General features: G+C 50.9%; 4 protein-coding genes across 4 annotated transcripts; 2 read left to right on the top strand and 2 right to left on the bottom strand.

Annotated features, from left to right (window-relative positions):
• Positions 1 to 205: 205 nt before the first annotated feature.
• Positions 206 to 1,898, bottom strand: ASPSYDRAFT_31259 (uncharacterized protein; the record flags this gene model as incomplete). Its single annotated transcript, XM_040844854.1, has 3 exons — positions 206 to 231; positions 290 to 1,051; positions 1,124 to 1,898. The coding sequence occupies 3 exons, from the start codon at positions 1,896 to 1,898 to the stop codon at positions 206 to 208; spliced, it is 1,563 nt and encodes a 520-aa protein (XP_040702407.1).
• A 2,345-nt stretch (positions 1,899 to 4,243) lies between these two features.
• On the top strand, positions 4,244 to 4,941 carry ASPSYDRAFT_958015 (uncharacterized protein). Its single transcript, XM_040853168.1, has one exon. It carries the CDS (start codon positions 4,538 to 4,540, stop codon positions 4,886 to 4,888), a length of 351 nt encoding a protein of 116 aa, XP_040702408.1. The 5' UTR covers positions 4,244 to 4,537; the 3' UTR covers positions 4,889 to 4,941.
• Positions 4,942 to 10,006: 5,065 nt separating this feature from the next.
• ASPSYDRAFT_1176536 (uncharacterized protein) lies at positions 10,007 to 12,218 on the bottom strand (the record flags this gene model as incomplete). The annotated part of the gene is made up of 5 exons (XM_040840312.1): positions 11,439 to 12,218; positions 11,187 to 11,399; positions 10,949 to 11,130; positions 10,305 to 10,894; positions 10,007 to 10,237 (listed from the first exon to the last, which is right to left on the bottom strand). The coding sequence occupies exons 1-5, from the start codon at positions 11,876 to 11,878 to the stop codon at positions 10,007 to 10,009; spliced, it is 1,656 nt and encodes a 551-aa protein (XP_040702409.1). The 5' UTR covers positions 11,879 to 12,218.
• Positions 12,219 to 12,561: 343 nt separating this feature from the next.
• Positions 12,562 to 14,375, top strand: ASPSYDRAFT_31261 (amino acid permease; the record flags this gene model as incomplete). Its single annotated transcript, XM_040844855.1, has 3 exons — positions 12,562 to 12,817; positions 12,869 to 12,980; positions 13,034 to 14,375. 3 exons carry the CDS (start codon positions 12,562 to 12,564, stop codon positions 14,373 to 14,375), a joined length of 1,710 nt encoding a protein of 569 aa, XP_040702410.1.
• Between the last annotated feature and the right edge of the window lie 256 nt (positions 14,376 to 14,631).

Raw genomic sequence — 14,631 nt, forward strand, 5'->3', positions numbered from 1 at the left:
AACTGAGTATTGCTGAATTCGAAGGCAAACGCCATGTTGAGGACACACGTTCCAGAGCGGACTCGGTTGAGTAATTCGACCTCTTTTTGTATAATTGGGAATCGCCCATTTAATTGCGATAAGAGATCATTGCGAAAATGTACAACTCAACCTGGGTAGAACACGGGACACACGGTGACTCCCAAAGGTCAAATTCACTTTGTTTCTATGGTCTGGCGGGCTGAACAGTACCTAAAATCACGCATCAGCCACTGGTCAATTATAATCTTCTGTAGTATCAAGTACTTACCGTCACCACCCATAGTCGAAGCCATGTACAAACCATTCATTCCACCCTCCTGGGCACCGGCGGTGGTGGTGGGATAGTATTTGCGCTCGGGATCAACATGAGCATGGATAGGTTCTTGGCCACCAGGCATAGACTGGGAGAACACGGGGTTCATGTAACCTTCGGGGGCACCGGGTTGGAACATGGTGGTCCAGTCGAGCTCGTGGCCGGGATGTCCAGGCATCACAGGGCGCTTAGGGTCGTGGACAACCGGTTGTTTTACCTGCTCAAGGGGAGTACGGTCAATATTCAACTGGTGACCAGAGGGGTCAGCACCCGGCTGCACGAGATACGGGCTCTGCTTGGGAGCTGCTGGCCAGGGGGCTCCTTGATGCGGACGACCACCGGGAAACGCGTCTTCATGCTGACCACGGCCCATCCCATTGACAGATGACATTGGGAAGCCCATAGTCTGGTGATCTGCGTACCCAGGTCGGGCAGGAGCCAATCCATTGCCGTTTACGGCTCCCTCGCCGTAAGTCGTACCCGGGATGCCATTGGGAGGCGGGACATTACTACTGACTTCATCCTGGACGGGTTTTGCAGGATTTGCCGCAGCTTGCTGTTGTGACCTCTTGACATGCGCGTTGGGGTGCGACAAGTGAGTTGCTCCGGTGGGGTTACCACGTCTAATTGAGCACTTTTGAAAGTGGCGCTTCAAGATATCACTGCGAGAGAACGTGTCCTTGCAAAGAACACACATGTATGGGCGGTCTCCAGTGTCTGTCACGTGGCGCAAAGCTTGTTAGCAACCGAAATGGAAAAGTTCATGCGTACAGACCGAGGAATACTCACGGCGCAGCAAATGACGCTTCAGATGTTTTGCGTGAAGGTATGTCTTGTTACAATGCGGGCAGGGGAATTTCCCGTCTGCATCCTTCGCTGGAATCGTAGTGTTCTTGGCCGTGCCATTGACACCATTGGTAACCGGAGTCGCACGACCGGGCACACTTGGGAGAATACCACGTCGACCCTGGGACCCAACGACCTGAGTTCGAGGGGATTCCTTTCCAGGGTAGGCAGCACCATTGGCGGCGACTGGATCCGCGCCCATCCAATGTTGAGGCTTTCCATCATTGAAGCTGAATGCACCAGATGGAACGCCATTGAAATCAGCACGACGATCTCGGGGAGGCGCCGGCGCGATTGGCTGTGGGTACGTCTGAGCACTCGATGCCGGTGGGAGCACGCTGTGAGGTGGAGGGTAGTGCTGCGACGGCTGTTGTGCCTGCGGGTTTGGGTGGGAGAGGAAAGACGTGGGAGGCAGGCTGCCCACGCTGGTATGAGGCATTATCGGCGCAGCAGACGACGCGTACACATCATGACTTGACGCCGGGTACCTGTTCATATCAGGCCGGTATGGTGGCTGACCCATGTAAGAGTGGGGAGCCGGCGACTGACTGTGATGCGGCTGGAGAGGGGGCAAGGTGTGCGGCTGAGAAACCGGGTACTGAGGCTGCATCGTGTATTGAGGCATTGGCATGCTCGAGATAGGCGCGGATGATAGAGGCGTGGATCCCTGAGGTAAAGTGGTCGATGGGGGCCGGGAAGGATGATTTCTAGGATCCATCACGAGGCGGAGAACGCGTCTAACAAGGTGCGGATGATGGGGAAGAGATCACGGGGACTGGGAACTGGCGCGACGAGAAGTTTCACGGTGTCCCGATCATTGATCGCAAGGCGAAAAAAAAAAAAAAGAAAAACTCTTCTTTTCGGGTGTCTTTTGACGGGGTGGGCACTGAATCAACGTGCCAGAGAGACTGCACACTCGAAGACGTTCAGGAATCGCGTCCTCGAAGAAATTTTCCCACGAAGTGTTCTTTTTTTCTTCTCAAATCTCTCGTGCCGAGTTTTCCGCAGAATTTGCCTTCAGGCACGACTTTATTCGGCTTCACCAGGACGGGTTCACGAAAACGACAGGCAGGAAGACGCTGGATCAGAAGGAATCGACGATGAGCAGAGCTGTTGACTCTCGACGATGCGGCGTCAGGGTGACAATGGTGTTGTACAGGATCTCAAGCGACTCCACTGAGAAGAAGAAAGTCAGGACAGGTTGAGATGCTTAATCTGAGGTCCCCACGGTCATCCACCAGGAAAATCAGAGTGTGGGAACTTCTTTTTATCCGCAGTCGGCACGTTGTCAAAACACAAGATGGTTGTGATCCACCAAGAGAAGCCGGCGTGTAAGTGGGTCTTAGTCACTCCAGCAGTCAAGGAAGATTGCTAGCCAATTTCTGCTTCGCGTCAACAATGCGCGATATCGACCAGGATGATTCGTTTGACGGAGTAAATCTAGCCAGGGACAGGCGCGTATAGGTGCGGAGATCAAAGAGTAAGAAGAAGGAAGGGGGTGGGAGGAAAAAGAAACGAGAGGTTGGTCTCGAGTTGAAAAAAAAAAAAAAAAGGTATTTTCTTTTTCTTGAAAAAAAAAAAGAGCAAAAAAAGAAAAATAGAATAAAATAAAAGCGACGAAATTCGGCAGGGAGCGCAGCCAGGGAAAGCTGGCAGGACTACCACGGGAATGGAGGGAGAGAGGCGAGTCGGGGACGGAGGAGGGCGGAAGAAAATTAGGGGAGAACCAGAGGGAAAAGAACTTGAGAAAGTACAGGAGAGGGCGAGGAGGGGAGGGCCGCAGAAATGAAAAGAGAGCGGTGACGATCGTAACTCGGGGAGGCGAATTGGCGAAAAAAAGACAAAAATATGAATTATTTGCTGCTGAATGGAAGCTGATGATGATTTGATTCTCGCAACAGTGTCGAGCTTGCCGGGGCCCTGATTCGTGCCTCACGCCTCCCTCCGGTTTCCGAGTGCCAGTGCTGGGCCGAGCGCCAATTGGGCTCTGTTCCAGCCGGTTCAACAAGGACAAGTTCAAGCTCCCTTTCACTCTCCTACACGATGTCTCTGGGTGAGGGTATCGTCGTTTCGCCACGATGGTCTACCTTACGATGCAGAATGGTGCAGTGAGCTAGCCGGGCTGGAAAAAAAACGCTGGGACGAACCAATTCCGAACATCGCCCGGCAAAAAGGGAATTTGCATTTGGTTATTTGGTTGGCAGCAGCGGCAAACAGGGGAAAATGCCTGCGATCACTGAGCTACGTGCTGGCTTCATGCGGTCTGCAGCCTGCACCCCGGCTAGCCTCCCTCTTGGTTGGCTGAGTCCATTCGGCTTTGATAATTCCGTAAATAATCATTTTGACGCCCATCTCCAAGTCGCCGTCTTTGCCTGTGAGGGGTGGCTGGTGGACGCCGGACGTGTGCCGAAGACGGGCATGATACTTCAACTAAACTTCCCGCATCCAGCAATCGCATCGTCAATCGGAATCTGTTCAACCGTGATTTGTATTCTTTGGTGGCATTACTATTGGCACACTCTGACGCAAGCGGAACCGATGGTATATTGTAGTCGTCACGCTCCGTCCAAAGTGCTGCCAGTTGAAACATCCCCCAGCTGTCGCGACTTCTTGTCACGATCTTACAAGACAGGCTTCAACTCGCAGAGGGTGAGAGCAGCCCCGCCCATTGGCCTTTCACAACATGCAGCAGGGAAGCGGGATGGAATGGACGCCGGGATGTGCAGCAACTCGTTGAGTTCCCGAGTGGTCTTGGCCATTGAATTTTGATGCCGTCTTCAACCTGGCTGCAAGGTTTATTACTCTCCCCGTGTCTCCTTGATGCTTCCAGGGTATTTTTGCTTTTGTCCAGTGCCGGTATTTGCTGGAATCATAGCCATACTGTAGCTGCAGTGTCTGCCCTCCATGAACAGTGCATTCTGCAGAATCCTTCACCCCATCAGCCGTCCCGTAGGGCTCGGATTCATGCACCATTTCTCCGCAGTTAACTGTCTCCGCTGGCCAAATATTGGTCCATCAGGCCTCATGGCACATCCACATGTCCACATCTCCAAGTAGGGGTTGACAACCTTATTAGAGTTATCACACTGGGGAGTGGAGAGGCCCTGAGGTGATGGAATCGAGATTTGAAGTCGGCAGCACATCAACCATGCCCACTTGACTCCACGCCAGGATCAGTCTGGAGATCCCAGGCACGAGTTTGCACAACTCGAATGGGTGCTGTGGATACATCTCGTTAAGCTTAATCTTTGTACTCCAGTAGATGCTATATTGCCGCCACGTCAACTACCGGATGATGAATGTCCTTTCTTTGATGTTCTGATTCTATATAAACAGACGCGTGTCGCATCGGCGGTCATGTTCTCGACCCAGGCAGCCTCATTTTTGAGTCTAACAGTCTGTCACACCCACCCAGCGCCTAACACGCATAGTAATGAAACCCAGCGTCAGAAATATATATTGGGTGCTCCTTATACATTTGGCTGTCTAAATATTACACTCTACTGGACGATACCTGCGGATTACGACCGTCGAACAAAGAATTTCCAAGCATTCCGCGCACACCCTTCATTTCGATTGCTGAGAGACACGGAAGGCGACTGGCGTCAGCTGTGGCGCTGGGAATTCTTCGCAGTGACGAGTTCTCTCGGCTTAGCTGCTCATGTCTCATGTCACCATGTGCAGATGACGGGATGTGGCAGATCTTAGTCCAATTCAAATGCAGTGCTGCCACGCACTGCTATCGACAGAGAAGCCGGGCCTGCGGTACTTTTTCCAAACAAGACCTAGTGAAGGGAAAAAGGCGTCTTCAATCTATGGCTCTGGAAAACTGAGCCATATCCAGACTTCAATTTGCCTTTGCTCGCCTCGCTTCTGCAGGCGCTGAGTGGACAAGCCACAAGTTTCCTGGAAGGGATGGCGGCTGAGCTCCACCTTAGATTTTCGCTGGGAGCTTCTCCCGTTTCGATAGTGGGCCTTGGCCATCGCTACGGCGGCTTCTGGTGGGCTCCTCTGCAGCTGATCTGACATGGCCAGTTCATATCATATCATATCACGGCAGGTCGAACCGGCAGCCACCGAGTAATTCCTTGAATTGCAGGCTGGCATCGAAATGACACTGAGCTGAGAGATGACCGGTTCCTCCCACAGCAAGAATACGACTGCGACCTGCCGGCAACGCACGGAACGACCTGACCCGGAAAGGAAGGTTTCCCCGGTTCGGTGTACAAAGGCCTCGCTATCGACTCGTCAGCCACACGGCCGGACTGATGGATCATGGAATCCCACTATTTCTTCCCAGCGGACAGGAAAGGGTTTGCACGTCACAAGACCATCAACTGATCCTTGATCCTTCGAGTCTGCTTGAGTTCGACTATCGCCCGCTGTTCGGAATTTGCAGAATCTCATTTCTCGCCCTACTTGCCACTTGTGTGCCCGGTTCCAGGGAACTGCCTCTCTGGGCTATCGTGGTCTTCACGTTGGAGTCTGCCAAGGGTTATTTTAACTCTCAAACCTAACTAGCGAGTCCATGGGCCTATCCGCTGCTTCTGGCCTCCTTAACCCCCTGCAACTCGCCCAATGTGGCGGTCCGATCACGGCTGGTCGACTCCACCACAGAAGCCGATGGCCCGCTCATGGAATTTTCGACGGGAGAAGCCCATCCAGGCGGTGTCCCCTCGTCGGTGGCTCTCTAACCTTGATGGGCTGCGTTGTGCTCCCTCTGCGCGCTTAACGGATCATCGCCTCGAGGCAAGAAGCAACAATACGGGTCCAGGAGAGCTTCCAGGTTCCCACTTTGCAGCGTGAAGAATTGTCCGTGTGGATCTCTATTTACGCTCCTCCTGAAGCTTGGCCCCGGGTTTTTTATAGTGTCGTTCACCAACCTTTCGTCTTCATATGATGCTTCTCTGGCTTTCCCACGAGATAAAACTTACGAGGGCGAACTAGACGAGCCATTCAATTTGACTTTTCGGTAGTTCTAGACGATATGCTACGTAACTTGACCACGCGCTCGCCAATTACAAATCACAAAAAGGAGAAAAAAAAGCCCTCATACGTGGCAGAGGATAAGAAAAACAGTGGCTGGCGGGCAATACTGTCGATATCGGAGTGTTTCTTGACTTCCAGTCCCCTTTGTTGCTGTCGGACTCGCCGGAGACTTCCGCCGCTGTCCTCCCACCTACCTGCTTCGGCATGGCGCGCCTGGTACCTTCGACTACTGCAAGGCCTGCTTCAAGCGTGCAGATCGCCTCTGCCCCAGCAAGAATCTGGATCAGCGAATCACCGGAAAGGAGCGGAATGAGGGCGGGCATCAAAATGAATCCTTGCCTCGGCACTTTTCGAGTTTTGGCCTTCCGAGGACGTTTTTCCGGCCTTGGGCGGAGGAAGGCCGAAGTCAAGTCTGGTTCGCTCCAGTCTCAGGAGTGCTGGAAGCCAATCATATGATTGGTTTCAACGCCACCCACCTCATCCGCATGCACTCAAACTCCCAAAGCGTGAGCGTGGTCTGAGCCAGACTTTCGAAACCTTTTTGAGTTGGCGCTTTTCTGGGCCGTGATTGGCGGGCGACACCCCCTCTATCATTACGACTTGGCGCGGTCACGATGCGATCAACTCAACAATTCAACAGAAGATTGCTGATCGAAGGAACTTGATTCTGCCGTTCGAGTCGCTGAATGGGTGAGACAAGCCCGCAAACTGGTTGACGAAAGAGATTGATATTGTACACTGTATAGACTATAGTGGCAAGTTTCTAGCAGATTCTTGTTTACAGGCCGTGTTGATGAAACCCCTCACCAGGCTTTCTATTAATAATTGCGAGTCTAGATCTCCAGACAGAGCACAACAACAACGCTGTCAAGTGTCAACGCATGTCATATTACGCGCATGGTTGAGTACCTTGAAGTCTGGGCTCTTCGAGTTACCTTTAATCAGGTTATTCTCACACGGACACGCATGATAGTATAGAGTGCAGAGCATTGTAAGTTTGTAACCATGCGATGCGATTACGGGGAGATCAGCCAACAAACACGGCCCAAAAACTGGCATAGCTTTTTCTCAATCGCATCCGTACTCAGTGCCGTTGCGTCTCCCTTCTCCTTTTTCTCTCCCCTGGGCCTTGATACATTGGACAATAATGTGCGCGATTTTCGAGCAGGGTCTCGTCTGCCGCGGCAGGATGGACAAATCGAGAAGGTCTACCCTAGCACTCTATCCCGAAGTTTAGAGCGTCTGGCAGTATTCCTTCGTGGTTTCAGCTGAAGGTATCGTATGCTCGTAAGACTGCATATTATTGCAGACGTACTGGTGGCGTTGTTGGAGTAAGTGGCTTACGGAAGAGAGTACGTGCTCGGTCTCCCACCACACCGTGCCTGTTCATTATCGTCGGTACTTGACTCTGCCCGAGTGCACGTTGACCCAGGAGCTTCGATCATTAGAAGGGTGCCTGGGTGTTGGGAGACGTTGAACAGCTGACCTCGTCTCAGATACCGTTGTCGGGACAGATCGTCAGCGACACGGCTCCGGAGTATACGGAGATAGTCCAGGCTACGGAGTACAAGGTTGCGATATTGATGAGCCCTCCTCGGCAAATGGAGGTCTTGCCGACTCCGAAGCTCTCCCGAAGAAACAAATGTTTATGGAGGGGCACACTGCCTAGACTACCACCGTGGTATTTTCATTCACCGCGAGACTGGCCCTTCACTTCATATCCCCTTTCCCCTCACTAATTTCACCACTTTCAGTGGCTCGTGAGTTTTGATGTGTTGTTTCCTCCGCGATCTGCAACCGGCCACCATGTCACTGAGCACACTGCCAAAAGGTAAAAGCCGGGCTAGCGCTGCAGTAGACAACGCAGTGCTTGTCTATGTTCCTGCATCGCGGGACGTCGAGCAAACGACAAATCGCCTAGGCATCGGAACTACATAATTAAACACCTAGGAACAGGGAACCACAGCCCCTCCTGCTCCCAGTTCGGCCCCAGGTATCCAACAATGGTATTATTGTTTTAGCCCGCTGCCCGCTGCCCGCTTCACTAAGTAGCTATAGTAAGCAGCACTATACTTAAACACGGCTGTGCTAACTGTTTCCTGCTAAGCACTGGCGGTCGTTGAAACAGCGCCAGGTGGGGAACTAAACTTCTAGAAGCTGTCCTGGAACGAATTCTACTATGGATATTATGGCCTTGTTTACCAACAGCTACGATTTCCAACATCGCTTCGCAGAGGCTATATTATAATCGTGTTTAAATAAGGAGGTCCTTAATATAATATAATATAATACCGCCCGGGGGCGTTGTCGTCATGTGCTTTTTTTTGGGTATATTGTTGTTCTGAAGAGGTGAGACACCCATATCCAAGCTCTTCCCCCCTGTTTCGCGGGGAGATGAGCCTCCCAACTCCCTCAAGATTCCAAATACTTTCTAATCTGAGGAGAGTAACTATCGAGAACCCATCTATTTATAGACTGGATGAGCGAGGCTGTCAGTCTGAGGCCATGTCCGTATCCCAGAATTGACCTCTCTACCTGCGCGTTGTCTTCATTTAAATGGGTGTACACATACATACAGTACAATCTGAGCACAGTAGACGACTAAGTACAGCAGAGCTAACATACCGACGTATCTAACCGAAATCCAATCTGAAACGCCATGCAATACGACAACGACACGGTAGTAACGCACTGCCCTCCCCCATAGCCAACTCCAATACCAAGTACGTACGTACGTACTCCTACGGAGTACTCCTAAGTACGTACCAAGTAGGACGCGGACCAGCGGAGACAAGGTCGAGCCCGAGATCTGAGACGGAGAATTCGTGCTCCAGTTTTACCTCCCAGATGGAGAATGGGAAGTGGATTGGAAACGCCCCGTCCGGGCCACGGGCTGTTTCCGCTCTCCCGATGCTCGACCTCAAGCTTTGGTGAGTACTTACTGCGTACTTACGTAGATACGGTACTAAGGAGCCGTCTCGTGGGGAACTCCGTGTTGTGTGAGGCGTTTTATATACTTGATAGGTACGACCATACAGGTAACTACATACAGTAGGTCAAAACGCACAAAAGCCGCCGCAGCAAATGATCCATAAAGCATTAAGGCACGCGAAAGACAGGACAAAAAGATTGACAAACCAACTCGGTCACCGTTGAAAGCACCGGCTCCTTCTGCGACGTGCGTTAGTGAAATTCGATGTATGTCGGTGGAGCCGTGGAGAGGTCCAAGCCCAATGCATGCAAGCAGCAGGTTGCATATGAGCTGTAGATAATAGAGATCAGTGGTCATTAACCGAAGCTCTCGCGGGTCCTCAATTTTAGGTATCGATCTCATAGATCGAGATTCGTTTCTAAGTTGGTAAAATCTAAATTTAACTTTCAGGAGGGCAGGAGAAGGTTTGATTGTGCATGTGTCGAAAGTGTACCTAGATTTGGTTGCTTTTGTTGGGTCCAGTCCGGTTAGGTGGGTTGGCCGTTGGATTGGCCATGGCTACGCGGGGTATCTGCGGAGGGCTTTCTTGAAGAAGACATGAGGGTGGTCTGGTCCTTGCCGTTGGTTTGCTTGTGTCGGCTTCATTGGCTTGTTTTGGTTTATCGTTCCAGATAGGGTCTGTGATGGTTATATGTCTATTATACAGAGTTTCTGACATTTAAATCCGACTAGTTGACTTGAAAAATCTCGAGTTTCGCCCTGAAGGTCTGGGTTCATCGTGCTGTTGCATGGCGCGGGCTGCAGCATTACATCGCAAGCGATATATCGACCGTTCGACAGAGACTATGAATGTGAGGGAAGATTGTTTGAAATCGTCCAAATGCATCACATACGCCCTAGCGAGATCACCTTTTTTCGCCTCCCTTTTCCGAAGCTACAGAAGTTTGGTACTCGGAGAAAATGGATTTTGCTGCGTCGTACGTCTCATGAGATGTCCAGCCATCTCTCCCGAGGACAGGCCGAATCTCATCCCAGAAGTCCTGCATTTCATTCCAGCCATCTGCATCTTCATAGTGCTTGCAGATCTCCTCAGGAGAGAAATCGAGCGGGCACTTCCCTGGACGATCTAAGAGTTCCTATCTTCTTTAGGTCCCTTAGTATGTTTTACTTGATGCAGGGGAGGATGTTTCCTTATTTTTGTACCCTAATGAGGGCCTCCCGCAATATCAGGACATCCCCATTCCATGTGCTCCCTGGATATTGAATAGGGGCTGTCAATGTCGGGCCCTCTGGATATTTGAACATCTTGTAGAGGATTGGGTTTCTTTCCGCTGTATGCTTTTCGTACAGACATAGTATCAATGACTTGGTCATTTGCTCTTCAATTGAGGCCTGCCCATCATTATCGAGGTCCTTGAAGTTCTCTGGTAGTTCGAGTATCATCTCACCCTTGTATTCGAGGAATTTCGGAAGGCGTCTTTCCGAGAATAAGGGCGCGGCCCATGAGCTCTGCCAGTCGATTATGCTGGTAATATTCCCCTCGGAGCCCATAAATATATTAGGTGTACGGAAGTCTGCATGCCAAAGAAATGGTCTCAGCAGCTCCTCGTCCGCTGGGAGTAGATGGGGCGCAAGAGGTAAATAGCGTTGAATCACAGATACATGCTCCTCGGGAGGGTACAAGTTGCGCGAGGGCATAGATAGACTATCGTGTTCGACCGTTTTTGCGTGTTTCTCAATCCAGGCTATCCCTCTGAGGGCAGGGGCTCGTATGTATTCTAATGCAGAGGACCCTATCTGGTAATCAGCATAGGCTGCGAGGAAATGAGAAGTAGTGCAATGCGTACAGGGTCCGCGGTCGATATCCATGTCGGCTCGTTCTTTATCCCAGAAATCCGTGTGTACCATCGGCCCTATGGAGAATCTATCCGCTATAGTTTCTCTTTGCTCTCGCGATATGTTATCCCCACTGACAACAGCGGGATGAGAGCCCGGTGGGGCGTCTTTTCTGTAGTAAAGACAGCCGTACCTGTTACAGTTAGATGGAGACATAGAGTTATATTCAGTGTGGCCTTAATTACTAACCTGGAGAAGCTCATAGACAATAATCTCTGTTGAATGCTTACAACATTTTCCATTGTCCGGACCTTGTGCTCGAGGCCCATGTCTGGCCAAACCAGAGCGAGCTGCTTGCCTGGGGCATGCTCCATGATAATGTATTCAGCCCCTACCGGGTTAGTAGAGTCAACCTCAGAGCACCAAGCGAGAACTTTGGGGACCGGAACGTGGAGGACGTTCCTCAGTTGGAGGGGTGTCAGAGGGATCGTTCCTAGTTACTCGTTAACATCACTCACAAAGTCCATAGTTGCGACCTCCGACGCCGTGGTGATAAAGGCTGGTCCTGCATTGGGATTCGGAACTCGGGCAATGAACTTCATTTTGTTGGCCATGGTGAGACTAAAAGATTCGTTGTATGATCCCTCTCCTATCTTCTCCATGCGGACACAGGGCCCTGCTGAGCACGCCTCCACGGCGACTTTTTGCAGCCCAGAAATGTCAAACTCGCGGTACTTCTCCCGAAGCTGCTGCTCTTCACCCCATAGCCATCGTCCGCTGGTGTATCTGAAGAAATCTTGAGGGCCTCCGACAATGGTGGCCAACAAGGGATCAAGTTGACCATGGGAATAGCATTGCTTGGGTAAAAGAAGTTTAGCCCTTCCATTGATCCTTGGAGATGGAACCCGGATTTTGAGCGAATGACACAAAAGCACAGACATGTGGGTTGCAGAGTTCGTCCATTGTGTAGGATTGAAGTAGTGGTGTTGGTGAGAGGAGGCTTGGCTTGTAGGTAGGACGGACGGAGTAAACAACAATCACACTTCCTGCAAGGAACTCGGACTTCCCCTCACAAGTAGCCACGGCTCTCCCCTCATTCCATCATCAGGATCAAACCGATTAAGCTAAATGCACTTGGGTATTAACCGCAAATCAAAATCTATTACTGAGAGATACTCTTATCGCGTGTGCTTATCATCCTGGACCTCTAATTCGCCGTCCTCGATAGCAATCCAAGCTTTCCCCAGCCATGTCCAAGCCTCCGCATGAACCTGCCCTCTTGGGCATGGTATATGTGCAGACTGACGGGGCGGGGTACTAGTTCCCTATCGCCCAGCCCGCAAAGGCCCCTGCATTGATGGTATTGAGGTTATCATCGAGGTAATGACGAACCGTCTCTCCCTATCGGTGACCCCCGTTTTTGGAGGAACAATGCATGACCTCGTGCTGAGTCCATATATATGCACCTGGTGTTACCCAAGCTAGGGATGTCGGCCAGCTTCGTCACTCCTTGCAGTCTCGAACTGACTCCCTTTTTTTTGAAATTTCGTGGCTCGTGGTCTCAGGAGTTTGTCTGTTTGCCACTTCGATATTGATTGAAGGCGACCGCAGTTGGAAAGTCACTATGTCAGTCTCAGGCAAGATGAATGCCGCGTCAGACGCTCTGAAGTACGACGATGCGGAGCATGACCCTGTTACCTCCGTCCTGCGTAATGGAGATGTCCCTGACTTCGACGACTCGATGGACGCCGACGAGCGGGTTATTACGGCTCTTGGATACAAACAGGAATTCAAGCGCGAGTTCTCGTTATGGACTACATTTTGCGTCAGCTTTGCGGTATTGGGACTACTTCCGTCGTTTGCCAGCACAATATACTACGGTACATAACCTGCTCAGTGAAATACTCAACAGGGCTGACTCGTGGGTTCAGGTATGGGGTATGCAGGAACCGCTGGGATGGTTTGGGGTTGGATTATAGCCATGGTGTTTATCCAATGTGTTGCAATGGCTATGGCAGAACTATGCTCCGCAATGCCTACAAGGTACGTGATCCAAACTTTCCTGCTGTACGTCTCACTCATGCTAACTTTTGCAGCGGAGGGTTGTACTATGCTGCTGCGGTACTTGCGCCCCCAGGATACGGGCCTTATGCGGCATGGATCACTGGATGGTCCAACTGGATTGGGCAGATTACTGCTGCTCCATCGGTAGACTATGCTCTCGCCGCGATGATTCTCGCTGCGGGATCCATCCAGAACCCGGGCTATACTCCCACACATTGGCAAACCTTTCTTCTCACGGCCCTCATCATGATAGTCCACGCTGTTATCAGCAGTATGCCAACAAAATGGGTGGCGGTGTTTAACTCTTGGGGCTCGACTTTCAACATGCTTGCACTAGTTGCCGTCATAATCGCCATTCCCGCAGGAACCATAAACTCGCCAAAATTCACACCGTCCAAAGAAGTGTGGGGAACAATTACCAACATGACTGACTACCCCGACGGGGTTGCAGTACTGATGACATTTGTAGGAGTTATCTGGACAATGTCTGGCTATGACTCCCCCTTTCATCTCAGCGAAGAGTGCTCCAACGCAAATATTGCGTCTCCACGCGCAATTGTTATGACGTCGGGAGTCGGTGGACTTATGGGTTGGTTCTTGCAGTTGGTTGTAGCCTACACCGTAGTTGACATTGATGCTGTGTTAAACTCAGACCTCGGGCAGCCATGGGCGTCATATCTCTTCCAAGTCATGTCACGGAAAGGTGCGCTTGCGATTCTCTCACTAACAATTATGTGTGGCTTTTCAATGGGCCAAGGATGCATGGTAGCGGCATCTCGTGTCACATACGCATACGCTCGTGATGACTGTTTCCCCCTTTCGAAGTACTGGAAGCAAGTCAACGATACCACCAAGACCCCGGTAAACGCCGTCATTTTAAATGCCGTCTTGGGGATCCTGATGTGTCTTCTACTATTCGCCGGCGATGTTGCTATCGGTGCTCTTTTCTCCATTGGAGCTATTGCACAATTCGTTGCCTTTGCTATACCCATTGCAATTCGAGTTTTCTTCGTCGGCAACCGCTTTCGCAGAGGCCCATGGCACCTAGGACCGTTCGGCCCGTGGATCGGTGGTTTTGGAGTAGGGTTCGTTTTTCTCATGGTGCCAATCCTGTGCCTACCAGCCGATACCGGTTCGAACTTGACGCCGGACCTGATGAATTGGACTTGCTTGGTCTGGGGTGGGCCGATGCTCGCAGTGAGCATTTGGTGGATAGTTGATGCACACAAATGGTTCAAAGGTCCGAAGGTCAACGTGGAGCATGCTATACACGGAAATATAATCGATATTATTGACGGAGAGCAGGAGCAAAATGCTGCTACACTGCCTGATACATCGGCAGATGGGTCGGGCCGCTCATCACCCAAGCTTTAGCTTCTTGTTTTCATTTGTTCGCGTTATTATACATTTTGTCAGTATTTTTGTCAAAGTGCTATTGCATTGACCTGTTTGGTAGTTAAATACTACCGACCTCACATTTTGAGCCCTCACCGTGTACAATTTACTGTAGGGGTTTGACCCATAGCTATTCCATATTATTATATACAAATGTCTATTTATCATTGTATCATCTGTTCTGGCGGCCATAAGATAGTTGGAAGTTTTTATGTACTTCCCATGATTCTTACAT

This window comes from Aspergillus sydowii, assembly GCF_001890705.1.
Source record: "Aspergillus sydowii CBS 593.65 unplaced genomic scaffold ASPSYscaffold_5, whole genome shotgun sequence".
NCBI lineage: Eukaryota > Fungi > Ascomycota > Eurotiomycetes > Eurotiales > Aspergillaceae > Aspergillus > Aspergillus sydowii.

Coding starts and splice junctions, on each gene's coding strand:
- ASPSYDRAFT_958015 (XM_040853168.1), top strand. CDS start 4,538: ATGTTCTCGACCCAGGCAGCCTCATTTTTGAGTCTAACAGTCTGTCAC.